The sequence below is a fragment of the Sturnira hondurensis genome, unplaced genomic scaffold (assembly GCF_014824575.4).
Source record: "Sturnira hondurensis isolate 20B ecotype Veracruz unplaced genomic scaffold, ASM1482457v3 Scaffold0021354, whole genome shotgun sequence".
NCBI lineage: Eukaryota > Metazoa > Chordata > Mammalia > Chiroptera > Phyllostomidae > Sturnira > Sturnira hondurensis.
Window position 1 is genome coordinate 6,802,585 of NW_028093985.1, and position 17,370 is coordinate 6,819,954.

Here is a 17,370-nt window from a genome sequence, read left to right on the forward strand (position 1 = left end):
AGCTGTTCTCTCTGCAACCTCCTTACTCCCGCTTCTGCCTAGGAAACTCCTCATTCTTTAAGATTCAGCCCAGATGTCACCTCCTCTTTGAAGTGCCTATCAGAACCGTCCCCCCTAAATCAAATGATAGTGATTTTTATTATCCGTCACACCAGTAGGCATAGTAGGCACTCCTTAAATATTTCAGTTATATTTTATAATCTTTTCCCCTCAATTGATAAAAAATTTACCAGACTTGAGGTCTGGGTGTTATTTTATTTGGTTGATATTCTCACCCAAATAAAACTTTACTCTCTTATACAGTCAAAGTATATTTATTAAACACCTACTGTGTGCCAGGTAACACATTACAATATACTAGGGAACAAAACAGAGTCCTTCCCTGCACGTAGGTTATACTCTGGTGAAGTAAACAAATGAAAACAAACAGATTCCAACCGGTTCGAGCAAGTGAAATGCAGCAGAGTAAGGGACAGAGGCAGAGGCACCCCGGTTGGTACACTCACGGCTCCCCTTTTTGAGGCGCTGAAATTCTAACAGTGACCTAAATTCAGAGAGAAATGAGCCATACAGGCATCTAGAAGAAGATATTTCCCATGGCCAGTGCAGAGGCTGGGGCCCTGTGCTACCAAAACCCCAAATTCCGTGATGCTGAAACCAGTGGGGTTCCTTGAAGCTGGTCAGTGGCTGGAAGACAATTCCCGGCTTCTGGAGGGAGGTGCCACAGAGGAGAGCACCTAACCAAGGCTGAGGCCCCTCGAGCTGAAGATAAATGTTTTGCCATCTCTCTTTCCCTCTGCAGAATCAAGGTTGTTGTTTTTTTTTCTTCTCAAAAAGCCCAGATTTGACCTAGGTACAAATGCTAAAAGTGTGTATTTGTCGACATCTCTCCTTAGAAGGTTGATAAAGGCTATTGGTAAAAGCTATTAATTTATAAACTATGGCTTGTTTAGTCTTCTAAGAATGGATAGACTTGACCGTCCATCAGTGTTGTACACCCACTACCCAGGACGGTGCCTGGCACATAGTAGGTGGATATGTTTTTTGAAAGTCCAGATGACTGAAAGCCTAATAGTAAGGGTTGAGAACAACAAGGCCGTCATACAATCTGTGACTTTCCAGATGGGCTCTGAACCTTTTATCTTTAGGAATGAAATAAAAAGAATCGTTAAAATGTAGTAATTTGCAGGACTAATTTTATAGATGCAAAACAAAAAATCATATAATTTGATGCAATCTATTCAGACTTGAGGATATAGGAATGGAATTTCTAAGATTAGCAGTTACACCAAAAAAATTGGTTTTAAACATATATTTCTAGACTTTGAAACAGTTGAGATCCTTTCCCAGTGGTTCACAAAAACTACAACAACAACAACAACTTCACCTTTGGACAATTGTTTTAGCTTTCATTCTGTGTGCTAATAATTTCTTGACTTACATGGAAATATTTTCCCCAAATAGGCTGCTTTCTGCCATGGAGAGTACTGCTTCTTTGGAGAAGATGCCTGCTGCGTTCTCACTTTTTGAACATTATGATGACAACTCAGCGAGAAGTGACCAGATACTAAAACAAGTGGCTGGTAGGAATTTTAATATATTAAATACCTGGGTGAAATTTGATGGTTTTTCTTTGTTGTGTTTTGTAAAGTTTTTGAATGTAAGGAAATATAACTGGAAAAAGGGAAATCTTCTTAGCAAACACATAAGCTAGATTCTGCGATAAAATATGAGACCAGCACACCATTTCGGTTATGAACTGTGTTTCCATTTGAAGCCCATAACTGCACTGGGATGTCAGCGAGGCGGGAGGAGGTAGTAGCAAAGGAACCAAATGGTCTCCGTTTATCTTCCTGTGTCAGATAGGGTTCCGCTCCCCCTCTTCTAAAGATTATTTGCCACATGCCAGCAGGAAATATAAATCAAATATTTTCCCATGTATTGACTAGAATTTTCCTTGTGAGTGGTTTTCCCCTCTCCAATCGAGTTCTTTTTTCTTTCTTAAAAACTAAACACACTAGTTCAGAGAATGAACAGCTCGGCACCGTGTTCTGTAGCCAGGGGCCTCCCACTCAACTGTCAGCAGCATTTTGCTGGTTCTTCAAAGTACTTTTTTAATGTGCTATTTTAACAAACAAGACAATGAAACTTATTTACATTTCTCAAAGCTGCCGTGTTTCCGTCAAGTTACCAAGTTTCACTTACTGTAAAGTGTACTCAGATGTTCTCCTTAAAAGATGCTATGTTCTTTCAAAACCACCTTAAAGACGGCTGCTGCTTTTCGACTGACAAGTAACTTTTATTCCTGTAGGAAGAATGTTAATTTAGTCCCCGGTAAAAGGCTACTGTGTCTTTAAAAAGATAACAAACCCTACCAGCCCTATATGAGATGAAAAATGCAGTCATTTATGCTAATGAATTTTCTATAGAAATCTCTCAAAACAAAGGGTGTTTTCTTCTAATGCCTTTAAGAGATATGCATAGAGCTACGATTGCAAACTAAGGAATTCTGATTAACAGAGTAGATCTGCTTTGAAGGGGTTCACTATATGCTGTTGTTCATTTAAATGGATTTTTTGAATGTCTGATGGGCAACAAAAGGACATTTTATAGATGTGGTAGTTACACTGTCATTCTGGAATAGCGCTGAGGCAGTCCCCGTAGTTTAAGTCCTTTTGGAGAAACACCTCTGAGAGATAAATGCTGCGGTGCGTGCGTCTGCTTCACAGAAGTGGAGCCCAGGATGTTGACCTGTTGCTAAATGGCTTTTGTTCATTTTGTGATCAATGACACCTCTCAGATACAAAGTCCTCACCTACAACTGAAAAGTTAATTAGATCACTCCCTAAACTAAACAGGTACAAATGAGGAAGGGATGTGATCTTTCCACAAACATTTATTCCACGCTTAATATAATGCCTGGCACTGTGGCTGTTAAGCCCAACCTATGCATCTCAAAACAACCCTAGGAGTGGGTTTTATTATTATTCCCATTTGGCAGGTGAGGAAATAGAAGGTACAGAAAAACCACCCTTACGTTGCCCCAGATGCACAGCTATTTGGGCTGAGGCGTGTAGCGTCCGAGCCTGCCCTTGAACCACTGGAGAGCACTGCTGTGAGAGGGGAGGTAGCCACAGGTTAGTGACAGCCAACACTGCCTTGACTCTGGCTCCTGGAGCCTTTTTTAAAAAATCGTGATGAAGTAAGCATAATGTAAAATTTACCATTTTAGCCATTTTGAAGTGTACAGTTCAGTGGTGTCAGGTGTACTGCTGTACAACCATCACCACTATCCGTCTCCAGAATTCTTTTCATCTTCCAGAACTGAAACTCGGTATCCATTAAATAATAACTCCCCATCCCCCACCCAGTGCCTGGCAGCCACCATTCTGCTTTTAGTCTCCATGAATGTAACTACTCGAGGAAACTCACATAAGTAGAAGAGTATTTGTCTTTTGTGACCAGCTTATTTCACTTCACATAACGTCCTCAAAGCTAATCCACATGGTAACACCTGTTAGAATTTTTTCCTTTTTAAGGCTGAATAATATTCCATTGTATGTCTACACTGCATTTTGCTTATTCATCCACCCATCAATGTACCTTAAGTTCCTTCCACTCTTTGGCTACTGTAATAATGCTGCTCTCCTGGGGACTTCTTTGAAAGCTGGGTTGAGTGGGAATCTGTCTGGCCGCAGGTCCTGACGTCCAAGTTGACCTAATGCTCAGCTCCCTTAGTGTGACAGCCCCTTATGGGACACTTCCTCAGGCAGAGGGAATCCATGCTGGTGGTTCCTCTGCCCAATTTCTTAGTCTCTGGTAAAGGTGCCTTAAAATCCCATTTTCTCATTGTGGGCATTACTCCTATTCAAGTTCATTACTTGTGAACAGAGCTGTTAACATATAAAATCTAGGTCTCTGGTGTTCATCTATCCCAGGAATTGTAAATACAGTATTGTTATTAGATTATATCTATGAAATATTCTTATTCCCATTTCAATTTTAGAATACTTTGAAAAGTAAGAGTATTTTCTGTTTTTGAAAAAAGTTGTCCTAACTGTAATGTTTTTTTTTGGGGGGGGGGGAGAAGGAACACATTAAGTACAAAATAATTTCTAGCCTAAATGTTTTGCTTAATTCCCTACAATTGCTTCTTCCTTAAAATTTCATGATGGGAGGAGGTCCATTATTGGTGTTTCAGTTAGTTAAGCTACCTGAGAGAGAATTTTGAAAAGATGTTGCCATTTTTAAAAAGCAGATACCACTCTATGTACAATTCATTTTTTAAAAAAAGCAGGAGAATGTTCACTGTTCCTGCCTCAAGGAGCCCTGGTGAGTGGTCTGAGAGACAGCTGACCTCAGCCGAAGCCTTCTGCTGGGCTCTTCAGTGAACCTGGGCAGTGTGAAAGCCTACTGCACTGCACTCCTCTGGGCGGACTCCTTTAGAATGTGATGCTGATTTCCTGCTGGGAAGACAAACAGTGAAGTCAGAGACAGCATACGAATGTCTGGACCATTATCAGTCCTTGGGAAGGTGCTCTGGCAGGCGGGCTTCCTGCCTCATCTGGCAGCCTGCTCAGCATGCCCTGCCTCTGAAGTCCCTCTGTGATTTACCAGATGGGGATTCCTAGGACAGCCCCATTTAAGGGCCTTCTTGCCCCTTTCCCTCCATTTTCTTTGCCACTGCCAGGGCCATTTGCTTTCTGAATGTTAGTATTGGTTATGTGTCAGGCACTTTGCTAAGCACTTAACATACATACATTATGCTGCTTCTTAGAACAACCCTGGGAGGAAATAGTATTGTATTCCCAATTTAAATATGGGAAAACTGAAGCTAAAATAACACAACCAATCAGCGGGACATTTGACATTTTACCTTAGACCAGCCTCTGTGCTCCAAAGCCTATGAACTTGACCACTCTCTTACCCTGCTTCTTATTTTTTATACCTGTGTATTTGTTTGGCTCTTTATCTCTATTGAATATTTTCAACATCTTTTTGTTCCATTCTGTAGAGCCCTTTATTTTCCCTCATTTTAAATCCCTCATTGAGCTAACCTTGTTTTCTTTTCATCCTGTGTTGACTCTTAATAAAGTAATCTCACAAAATTTGGCTCACACTCTTTTAGTACGCTTATCTCTTAGGAAATTTTTGACTGGAAAAAATAAGCACAAAAATAAATTTTAAAGCATGACATCCTTTCAACTATGAGAATAACCTTTTCCTATAATTTGTATAGTATGTTCAATGTTTTTATATCTCAAAACTTTTGGAAAAGAATTACATAGGAGCCTAACTTATGGTGCTGTATATACTGTTAATGTTCAATATACAAAATTTAAACTAAAATCTCTAGTAAAACACTCGAAAATATTGCTGTTTTTAATTCAGAACAATAGCCCTGGCTGGAGTGGCTCAGTGGATTGAGTACCAGCCTGTGAACCAAAGGGTTGCCAGTTTGATTCCCAGTCTAGGGCACATGCCTGGGTTTTGGGCCAGGTCCCCAGTAGGGGGCACTTGAGAGGCAACCACACATTGATGTTTCTCTCCTTCTTTCTCCCTCCCTTCCCCTCTCTAAAAAAATAAGTAATGAAAATCTTTTAAAAAATTTTTCAGAACATTAGAATTATTCCAGATATCTAAACCTTATGTTTGAATCGGTTATTGGGATACATTTCCCCCTATGCAATTTTTACATTTGTTTTACATTTTTTTAAATCTGTAGGTATGGTCATGCTGGCAAGAGACAATGGGATAGTGCTTTCAGAAAGTGTCCTTTGTTATTTTATTCATGGAAGTCTTTTTCAACCTTGATGATCTAGCACCTGTAGCCAAAAGGGGGTTCAGTGGTCTCTGCTGTGAATATAGGCTCCGTATTGGTGTAGAAGGGTAGAGCATCGCTCACCTAGCAGAGCATACTCAAGCTTTGCTTCAGAGAAAAGCCAAGTCATTTGCTGTCCTCTAACCTGTATAAGTTGGTTTCTCTAAATATAGGGCTGTAGAAGAATATTCTCAAGTGATCCCACTTGGGGTTTCATTTTTATTTATTTTTGTGTGTGTTATATGTACACATATACATTTGCATAGAAAGACTATTTGTGGGGAATACACACTCAGCTGTAACAGTAGAAACTCCTTGGGGTTGGGCGTAGGGGTGTGTGGGAAACAAAGAGACCTCCCGGTTTTACTCCATGTAGTTCTGTATTGTTTGAATTTTTTGTAAGTGACTTTTGAAAAAAGAAAAAACTCAATCAATAAAAGCATTAGTTATAATAAATCTTGCTTATATTCCAGTTCCACAGCCTCCTAGGTTAGAACCTCAGGAACCAAATTCTGCCACCAGCACAACAATCGCGGTTTACTGGAGCATAAACAAGGAAGACGTCATCGACTCATTCCAGGTTTACTGCGTGGAGGAGCCACAGGATGACCAAGAAGTCAATGGTAGGCTTGCTAGTCCAATACAGGTGCATGTCTGCATTTCTGCATCTTAATGTGACTATTTAAACATCTACATGTGATGACTCCTGCCATAAAGCACTCATGGCCGCATATAAAAACAACAGTAACAAACCAACAACTGTATAATAAACTAACATTTAAGCAAAATTTGGAAATCAGGGTAAGGGGAAACAAAAATGCATAAATGTCATCATAATGGTCAATGCGCATTGTTGGAATTGAGACTCAGATTTAACATTGAGCTGTCAGGATAACAGAAACAATGAAATGACTCTCATTTTCAGAAAGTAAGTAACATACCAGAGTTTCAGGTAGAACAAAGTCTCAATCAGTACTGAGGTCAAAGCACAAGTGTCTTGTGCGCCACTTTGTGGAGGACAAATGAGCTGCATGGGGCACCGACTTCCATAATAATTTTAATGCAGATGCACCATTGGATGTCATGGTTGGCATTTTCTCCGGTCCATCTGGGATAGAAGCTATAAACAAACCATAAAGGTTAATTCAGATTTCACACTTCTAAGGTGTGGGCCTAGATGCGGTGTAGCCTTTCAGTGTCCCCTGTGAATGTGCAGAGAGAGGTGAAAGAGCTGAGCAGGGTGAGTGGATGGCATGTCTTATAGTTGAGCCTCCGTAAATGTCTTCTGTCCAGTAGGACTTCTAACGAGACTAGAAACCAAGCAGTCTGAGGTTGTACTCACTGATGACTCGGAGATGGGAGCTCTGGCGTTCTCTGTTGCTTGTTGAAGACAGATCCATGTAACATGGTGGGGCAAAAGTAGACTTACAGTTGTGAGTATGTGAAACAGCATTTATTCTTGTATTACTATTTATAATTATTGTATTATTTTCTATACAAACAACTTTAAATCTACTTTTGCCCCACCCCACATTTCAGAAACCAGACAGTTATGTGGCAGGATTGACATGCCACAGCAGTCCAATTTATGGTAAGAATTCATTATAATATATTTCACTGTTGCCAATATTTAATTCTTCTGAGATATCATTTGAGTCTTACTTAAATTAGAAACAAGGTAAGAAAGGCAGCCATTGATATAGTGTAAAGTTGGCTTTGTCCATAAGAATTTTAATTTTATTGGGAGCCTATTAGTGTATGGCTGTGATGATACAGCAAGATAAATGCTATTGTCCCCATTGGCAAATGAGAAAACTGACGTGATGTGAAATAATTCACCCAGGGCCACACAACTTATACTTAACAGGGGCAGGACTCAAATACAGATCTTTCACACTGTGAAGCTTATATTCTTGTTTGCTTGACTCTGTGTTTATTTTGCTATATAGTAGCCCCCTCTTGTTTGAGGTGTCACTTTCTGAGTTTTGAGTTCCCCATAGTCAACCTCAGTCTGAAAATATTGAATGGAAAATTCCTGAAATAAACAATTCATAAGTTTTAAGTTGCATGCCATTCTGAGCAGTGTGATGAAACCTCGTGCTGTTCTGCTCCATCCTGCCCAGGACGTGAATCATCCCTCTGTCCAGGGTATCCACGCTGCGTATGCTGCCTGCCCCTTAGTCACACAGTAGCCGTCATCCTGGTTATCAGATCGCCTGTCCTAGCATCTCAGTGCTTATGTTCAAGTAACTCTTATTTTACTTAACAAAAGCATAAGAGTAGTGATGGCAATTTGGATGTTACAGAGATTTCTTTAGGTGAAAAGCTGAGTATAGTGCAATAATTTGAGAGAGAGACTACATTTACATTCAGATAAATTTTTTAAAAATTATATTTTATCGATTTTGCTATTTCCATTGTCCCAATTTTCCCGATTTGCCCCCCTCTACCCAGCAGCCTCCATAACCTCAGGCAATCCCCACACCATTGTTCGTGTCCATGAGTCATGTGTGTAAGTTCTTTGGCTACTCCATTCCTTATACAATACTGTATGTCACCACGGCTATTCTGTAAGTACTTATTTATACTTCTTAACACCTCCATCTCTTCATCCATTCTCCTCCACCCACCTCCCATTTGGTAACCATTGAAGTGCTCTCCATGTCCATGATTCTGTCTCTGTTCTTGCTTGCTTAGTTTTTCAGATTCAATTGTGTTTTTTTTCTTTGTTTTTTAAAAGTAGGAGAGAAACATCAGTGTGTGGTTGCCTCTCAGTGTGGTGTCCTCTACTGGGGACCTGGCCTGCACCTAGGCATGTGCCCTGACTGGGAATCTAACTGGTGACCCTTCGCTTCACAGGCCCATGCTCAATCCACTGAGCTACACCAGCCAGGGCTCAATTGTTGATAGATATTATTTATTGCCATTTTATTTTTCATAATTTTGATCTTCTTTTCTTAAATACATCTCTTTAACATTTCACATAATAATGGTTTGGCAATGATGAATTATCTTAGCTTTTTCTTGTCTGGGAAGCTCTTTATCTGCCCTTCAATTCTAAGAGATAGCTTTGCTGGGTAGAGCAGACTTGGCTGTAGATCCCTGCTTTTCATGACTTTGACTGTCTTGCTGATCCTTTGTAGCCTACAAAGTTTCTTTTGAGAAATCAGCTGAGAGCTTTTTGGTAACTTCCTTGTAGGTAACTCACTGCTTTTCTCTTGTTGCTGTTAAGGTTCTCTCTTTACCTTTAACCTTTAGCTTTTTAATTTTGATGTGTCTTGGAATGGGCCTCTTTGCATCCATCTGGTTTGGGACTCTCTGTGCTTTTTGTTTCTTTTTTCTTTTCTTTTTTTCTTCTCTGTGCTTTTTGGACTTGCATATCTATTTCCTTCAGCAAATTAGGGAAGTTTCTTTTATTGTTTTCTAAAATAGATTTCCAGTTTCTTGCTCTTTCTCTTCTTCTGGCACTCCTATAATGTGAATGTTGGACCTCTTGAAGTTGTCCCAGGGACTGCTTACACTATCATCTTTTTTTGGATTCATTTTTCTTCTTGTTGTTCTGATTGGTTGTTTTTCACTTTCTTATGTTACAAATCATTGATTTGATTCTCAGTTTCATCCACTCTACTATTAATTCCCTGTAAATTGTTCTTTAATTCAATTAATGTATCCTGTGTTTCTGACTGGATCTTTTTTAAGCTGTTGATGTCTTCACTATGCCCCTTGAGCACCCTTATAACCAGTGTTTTGAACTCTGCATCTGATAGATTGCTTATCTCCATTTCATTTAGTTCTTTATCTGGAGTTTTGATGTTCTTCATTTGGGCCTTTTTTCTTTGTCTCTTCATTTTGGCAGCCTCCCTGTGTTTGTTTCAAGGTATAGGTAGAGTTGCTGTGTCTCCCTGTCTTGATAGTGTGGCCTAATGTAGTAGATGTCCTCTAGTGTCCAATGGCACAAGCTTTCCTATCACTCAAGCTGGGTATGTGAGGTATACCCTTTGTATGGGCTGAGCACACCCTCCTCTTGTAGTTGAGCCTTGGTTGCTATTGGCAGATCAAAGGGAGGGATTAACCCAGGCCAGTCAGCTGTAGGATTAGGTGTGACCACTGACCACCGACTTCCACCTGCAATGCAGGGGCAGGGTGGTGGTGCTCCAGTGTGGTCTGTTGCTGTCCACTGGGTGTACAGGCCCTTGGGTTTCCCAAGTAGTGCAGGCCAAGGTCAGCCCCCACCTGTATTTTGCCCTGAGCCACCCTGCCTGAGCTATAGAGCAGTGTAAGATGGCTGCTACTTGTGCTGGGCTTGGAGATTCCCAGGTGAAGACAAGCTATGAATCTATGCTGGCTGCTGCTAGTTCCATGCCTGGGGCCATGTAGCAAGAGTCACAGAGGGCTGGAGGCTCACTGGGGCCAGTTGTTGCCTGTTTGAAATGATTTAGGAAGTTGTGAAGCATGAGCCAAGACCAGCCATTCATATGAAAAAGCTACTGGTAGCAGTATAAATTGGATGCGACGGAACCTAAGGGTATCTCTGGGGTGGGACAAGCAGTGTTAGCCAGGTTGATGGAAACTCAGATATGGCACCCACCTACTGGTTCCGTGGCTCTACCCACCTTTCTGTCTGAAAGGAAGCTTTACCCCGGCACTTTCCTTGATGCTGGCCACTTCAGTTCTTCCCCGTATGCCACTGGTGCCTTTCAAGCTGTCACCCCAGTGCTGGAGCTCAGAGAGAGTGAGTCTGAGTAGTTTTGTGTGTCGGTTATTTAAGAGGAACTGGTTGGGACTCCAGAAGTTTCTTCCACCAACTCAATCCCAGCTGGTTTTTGCAGCCAGAAGTTACAGGGACTTATTTTCCTGGCATTGGAACCCTGGGTTGTGGGGCCTGGTATGGGGCTGGGACACCTTGCTCCTGAGATATCCCTCCCAAATTTTTATCCACCACATGTGGGTGTGGAACCAGCCCATTCCTCATCTCCATTGCTCTTACCAGTCTGGATGGATGGGTTTCTTTAATTCCATAGTTGTCAGATTTCCATTCAACTCGATTTCTGCTGGTTCTGAGTAATGGTTGTTCTATAATTTAGTTGTAAGTTTGATGGTTGTGTGAGGAGGCAAGCTGTGTTTATCTATGCTGCCATCTTGACCAGAAGTCCTCACATAACTCGTATTACAGTATATGGTTACAATTGTTATATTACTATTAGTATTATTATTATCAGTCTTTTTTATTATCAGTCTTTTACTGTGCCACGTTGATAAACTAAACTTTACCACAGGTATGTATGAATTAGAAAATCCTTAGTTTATTAGGGTTTGGTACTATCTGCAGTTTGAGGCATCCTTTGGGGGTCTTGGGATACATTTCTTTTAGATAAGTGGTGGGCTGCTCTACTGTACTTCATCTCCCTGTATATTCAGTTATATCATGGGACTTCACGGCTCTCCAAGATTCCTCTTTTTTTTTAAATTTTATTTATTTATTTATCTTTAGAGGGGAGGGAGAGAGACATCCATCAATGTATGGTTGCCTTTCGCACATCCCTTGCTGGGAGTTGGCCTGCAGGGAACTGGCCTGCAACCCAGGCATGTGCCCTGACTGGGAATTGAACCGTGATCCTCTGGTTCGCAGGCCTGTGCTCAATCCACTGAGCTACGCCAGCCAGGGCCTCCAAGATTCCTCTTAATAGCTCTTTGTTGTCTGGAGGACTTTTTTTTAAGTGCTTCACCTGCCCCCACCATTCCCTAAACACTTACTTGTCCTCTGTCTTGTTCATTCAATGCCTTGAATTTTGCTAATGCCATTTAATTAATCTGATGATCTACACTGTGTTACCATGCTGTGCGAAATAGGCATCCAGTAACATATGTTATGTATGCTGTTAAAAGTACTGGGGTAACAGAACTTAGTCTGAAAGGATGATTCCATTGAAAATCACAGTCATACTGTATAGACTATGGGGGAAATGTTTTCAGTGTATAAGTCATTTTAACATTCAAACCCAACCTAATGTCTAGAATGTGTAACCCACTGGGAAAGAGAGATGCAATTAGAGAAACCTGCTGAGTTGAAGTGCTCCTAAATTTCCTTTAAAAGGAAGCAATCCGGGTTCTTAAATGGAGGGGTTTTGAGGATGTGACATTCACAAGTAAAAAGAGAATAACTGGAATGACCATAACTAATTTTTTGAGTTGTTCTTTTTAAGGAGGGAAAATTTCAGTAAAAATAATCAGATTGGCCCAAAGAGACCAGTGTTAAGAATGGTATTGAGTAATATTTACTACTAAAATATTGAAAGTAAAATAACATAAATTTTAGGAAATATCTTGATTGAACAAAGTTGCTTCTTAGAATAGTTTGTGACCTATGAAAAATTTAAGCGTTTCTCTAAATTGTGGAAATCTCTAGTTGAAAGAATTCTGGAATTCATAAGAAGGAATGAGAATCTGAACCTTTTAAAATTATACTGAATACTAAAATGGTTTAATAAACTGTAAAAATGCTTTATACCATCATAAGTTAGGAAAACATGAGGTTGTCCTATTTTATTACATACTCTCCAAAAATATTGGCATTGCTTCTCAGGGATTATCTTGAGAATGTATTATGGAGATTTAAGCTAACATAAACTCTGCAATTTTAGTATTTGCTATTGAAATGTTCAATTATAGTATTTATATGAAGCTCAGAATCTTATAAAAAGTATAATTAAAAATAATAAAAACAAAAAGATAAAAAAGAACCTTACAAAATACTGTTATTTTTTGATAAGTGTTCACAAGTAATACTATGTCATTCTAAATATCTGTTTTCAGAATGCTATTGCATTCTTATGTGTTCTAAAATGATCGCTACCATGTATCTGTAAGATTATCAGTTTGGGTTTTTCACTGAGAAAAGTCATAGAACACTTTTTTCCAATAACAATAACTTTCAATTAACTTTGGAAGACACCCTAGAATTTATGGTTTTATTTTATACTAGACTTGGTAGAAGAATACAGAGTTACAGTAAAAGAAAGCTACTGCATTTTTGAAGATTTGGAACCTGACCGATACTATCAAGTGTGGGTGATGGCTGTGAACTTCACCGGATGTAGCCTGCCCAGCGAAAGGGCAATTTTTAGAACAGGTAAGGAGATGTTAAAAGGTTAGGAGGCAATGCTCAATTCTTCACAGACTGTTAATATCAGCCAACAAGCATTTACTGACACCTATTGCATGTTAAGTGTTATGTATTTCTGGGTATACAACAGTGAATAAGGCTGGGTTCCTGTGCTCAAGAAGCTCGTAATCCAGTGGGGAAGATACAAAATAGATTCTAAAAATTTGGTGGTGAGGGCCCTGACCCAGTTATACACAGGTCATTGTGAGAACACTCCAGAGGGGTCCTGGAGACAGGCTGGGGCTGGGGCAGAATCAAGTGGCTCAGAAGCTCAGGCTTTATCATATGGGTGCTAGGAACCCCAGAAAGGTTTTTCAGTGATAGTATTAGCTGAGAATGCATTCCCGTGATGGAGTCTTTCCACCAGAGGCTGAAGCAAGCATAGCATAAGCCAGGTTCAAATTGCCATTAAGGCAAGTGCACCTCTCAGGGAAATAAATGACTTACTTCTACTGTTTTGTCTTTTCTTCTTGCCTTTAAAACATTTATCAAGCACTCACTGAAAGCAAGATTATGGCTACCTTTCTTGTACAGGGAAGGGGGTATTTGTCTTTATTTTTATTTGCTTCTATAAGTCTAGAGAAACTCGGGTAACATGTATAGGAAGCTAATATTGGAATTGTTTGGGGGATGGGTGAAAACCAGGCACTGTGGAAGGCAGGGTGGGAGGGAGACTTTCTACTATATACGTTTTTCTACCTTTGGGGTTTTTAACCCAAAATGTATTTTTCATCAAAAATTAAAATACAGTCATACCAAAGGTTTCTTCCCAGCTTCCGGGGAAGCAGAACTGGGAAGCAGATTGCTCCGCAGCTGACTTGGTTCTCTCTCTACAGCACCCTCCACCCCTGCGATCCATGTCGAGGACTGTACCGTGTGTTGGAACACAGCCACCATCCGATGGCGGTCTGCCAACCCGGAGGCCACTGAGACCTATACTCTAGAGTATTGCAAACAGCACTCTCCCGAGGGCGAGGGCCTCAGGTAAGGATGCTTCTCCATGGGGAGACCCCACCCTTCCGCAGAGGGGATCCCAGCTCAGGGCCCAAAGCTAACCTCTGAGCTTATGTTCGCAGAGGGAGAAAAGCTTCCTGACGTCCTGCTGAGCTAATTAAATTGACTTGTTTACAGCTCTGTCAATGAACTCCGCGTTTGTAATAATATACATGGTACAATGCAAAATAATAACTCCCTTGTAAGAAAAATGTATGTGAATTTTAATAAGAAAACATTCGAGTTATATTTTGCTCGAGTTATGAGGCAGGATTTATGTGTATTTCGTGCCCATTTTAATATAATTATTTTAGCTATATTCAGGATCGGTACCACCTACCTCAGGAAACTAACGGTGAGCTTATAAACAATGTGAATGTGTGTTGGTAATGTGTAAATGCAAAATGTAAATTTGAATGTCTCTGTAATCTATTGCTAATATTAAAGGAGCTAGTTCCATATATAATCACAGACACATACTTGCCTCTCCAAGGGCATGAAGGATCTAGAGATTTTTGCGGGAAAAAAGAAATGTAAAGATTTCTCACAAGAATTATGGAGCCAAAATTTGGTAAATCTTCATCCATTTACTGAAGCTGTGTTTTCTTAACCTCTATTCCATAGGAATAGGACAACTTCAAGTTCAGATCATTATTTTTTTTTTAAGATTTTATTTATTTATGTATCTTTAGAGGGGAAGGAGAGAGGGAGAGAAACATCAATGTATGGTTGCCTTTCGTGCGTCCCCTGCTGGGAGTTAGCCTGCAAGGAACCAGCCTGCAACCCAGGCATGTGCCCTGGCTGGGAATTGAACCGCGATCGTCTGGTTCGCAGGCCCCCGCTCAATCCACTGAGCTACGCCAGCCAGGGCCAGATCATTATTTTTAATATTCATACTTTGATAGAGACATATTTAGCTTTCTTAAAAACCAATTTACTGAGATAAACTATTGTGGTATGTTGTGGAACTTAGAAATAATGGTATGAAATTAGACAGCTTTTCAATGAAGTACATTGTTAAGCTTTTATTTTCATGATCAATCAACAACTGTTTATTTAGTGACAATATGAGGTTTCATACAACTGAGCAATAATTATAGTTTCTTTCAAGTGTGAAGACAAGCTTCACTAGATAATGATCAAAGGATGGATTAATGTTGAGTGGGGTGTGAATGGGTAGGATGTAGGCATTTCAGCAGAAGTGAGAAAGGAGTAAATGCACATCTCTGTTAATGTGCCAGATGCGGTGAGGCAGGCTCCAATCCTCAGCAAAGAGCTGAGGGGAGGCAGAGAAGGAGAGGGTGGAAAGAAAAGGAGGAGGAGAGGGGGGGAGACAGAGACACACACACAGAGATTATAACTGACTTTCATTGAGCATTTACTCTGTGCCAAGTCAATGTCCTAGATGCCTTAATGTATGTTGCCTTATTTAATCCTCAGAAGAACTCTGACAGAAAATAGATGCTTCTTGAGGCTACTGAGCTAGTGAGTGGGCAATGGGGATTCAAAGGCTCCTTCGTTAGATTTCAAAGTCCAAGCTGCTATCCCCTATTTAATGTGGTTTAGGGGAGTCCTAGACCTTTCCTACAAAAAACTTCTGATGCTATGAGAGCATTATGTTGGAACCTCTGAATCCCAGGACAGTCTCTCCCACCATTCTCCACCATAAATGAGGGAACTCCAGTTCGCTCTGAGGAGTGTTCTGAGGTGACTAATCCTCATTATGGCATCAGTCCCCTGCTGACATTTGCATAAATAATATCAGACAGTTGGATTCTTAGATCAGCAGAAATCTGGAAACTCTGAGAACTAGCAGCTGTGTCACTGAGAGAACTGTGATGTAATCTCATAAATGTGGCTACAGGGAGGAGGGGAAGGAGGTGGGAGGGGAAGTGGCATCCACTGAGGGCCTTCAGCATGCCACGAACTGTGCTACATCTTGTTTAACCCTCTCAGTAATCCTGGGAGGAAAGAAATGATCTCCATTAAATGAGATTCAGGAAGGTTAAATAATTTGACCTCGGTATTAAACGATGGAGTGAGAGTTGGGAGTCAGGATTCAAACTTAGACCTGTCTTATTCTTTTTACTAGTTTTAAAAGGTGTGTCCTTACGCAGACTGAGTGAGCGCACCTCAACAGCCGGATGACTGGGAGCTATCACATATCCTTAGCTTCCTCTGTCACACGAAAAATGTAGATGTAAACCCCTTTGATTAATGTTTTCCTTTCTCTGATCATTCTGGGGTCCCCAAATCAAGAACGAAAGTCTATTTCATATCAACAGTGAACAATGCATTCCAAACAAACCCTTCTGTCAAAGCCAAAGAAACAAGTGACAGTTCCATTTGTAGGGGGAGAATGGCCACCCACCAGTTTCATTAGGACAGAAATGGAGCTTATTAAAACATAAGGCTTGTCATTAGTCTATTGTATTTGAGATTTTGCCAGTGGGTTTTTCTTTTTCTCATTAAAGAAGAGCATCTGAGAGGCTGAATAAGCAGAAGTTTTATAGGAGTTATGGAACAATACAAGCATCCTTTATTATTGAATGGATATTGTCCAGCAAGGTTAGAAATTAAGGGAAATTCCACATGCAGAGCCTTGTTGACAGTTTGGAGCTGTGTTGGAGATGGAGCTGTTTTCCAATTAGGTGCAAAAAGGCCTGTCAGTGCCAGGAGGTGGAATGGTATGTCCAACCCACAGCCCGGGGATGACTCTCCAGCCTCTGGATCTTTCCTGGCCTGACAATAGATATGTTTCTGAAGCAAGCAAAATTTCGTTGGCCACAAATCACTCCCTTGCTCATTTGCTAAGTCTTGTTGCTCTTGGACCAGATCAGAGTCATCCCTCACCAATAAAGAAGGCTCAAGGCCTTATACCCCAGGTGGGCATCAACAGACTGTGGAATGATTCATCCTTAATCTCCGAGGCCCAGGGCTGCAAAACTCTTTGCTATTTCTTTTGGTTCTCAAATTTAAGAGTTCAGGAGGGAAGGAAAATTCTGCTGTTTTGGAGCAGCCATGTGTCTTAGGTCTTTTGACCATCTGGCTGGTTCTAACAACTACTTTAAAACATTCCTTACAGTGTCTGGTGCTTCAGAACTCTAGAAAACATTAGCTATAATGGATATTGCTTAGCCTCAAAGATGCCAGCTGTAGACAGTCAGTCAGACCGTAGAACTGATAAATAAAGAACCTCGAAACTTGATCACCGCTAGTCAACAGAAGCAAACAATCCATCCGTACTTTTCCCTTCTATTAGAACCACATTCTTTACTTTGGTTTTCTTCCCAGCAGTGCATAATTAAAGTTTTTTTGTGTGTGTGTTTGGGAAGAACAGCAAGTCAAGAGTTGTCTGATCCCACTCACTTGACTGCGTGAAAGAATCATTATG

The 17,370-nt window shown here is 40.6% G+C and overlaps 1 protein-coding gene across 1 annotated transcript in view; it reads left to right on the forward strand.

The window, feature by feature from the left end:
- CMYA5 (cardiomyopathy associated 5) overlaps positions 1-17,370 on the forward strand; it is a 92,037-nt gene that overhangs the window by 55,456 nt on the left and 19,211 nt on the right. The window contains exons 6-9 of the mRNA XM_037032316.1: positions 1,465-1,583; positions 6,295-6,444; positions 12,804-12,950; positions 13,820-13,967. Coding sequence (XP_036888211.1) covers positions 1,465-1,583; positions 6,295-6,444; positions 12,804-12,950; positions 13,820-13,967 — 564 coding nt within the window. The remainder of the gene's footprint in view (positions 1-1,464; positions 1,584-6,294; positions 6,445-12,803; positions 12,951-13,819; positions 13,968-17,370) is intronic.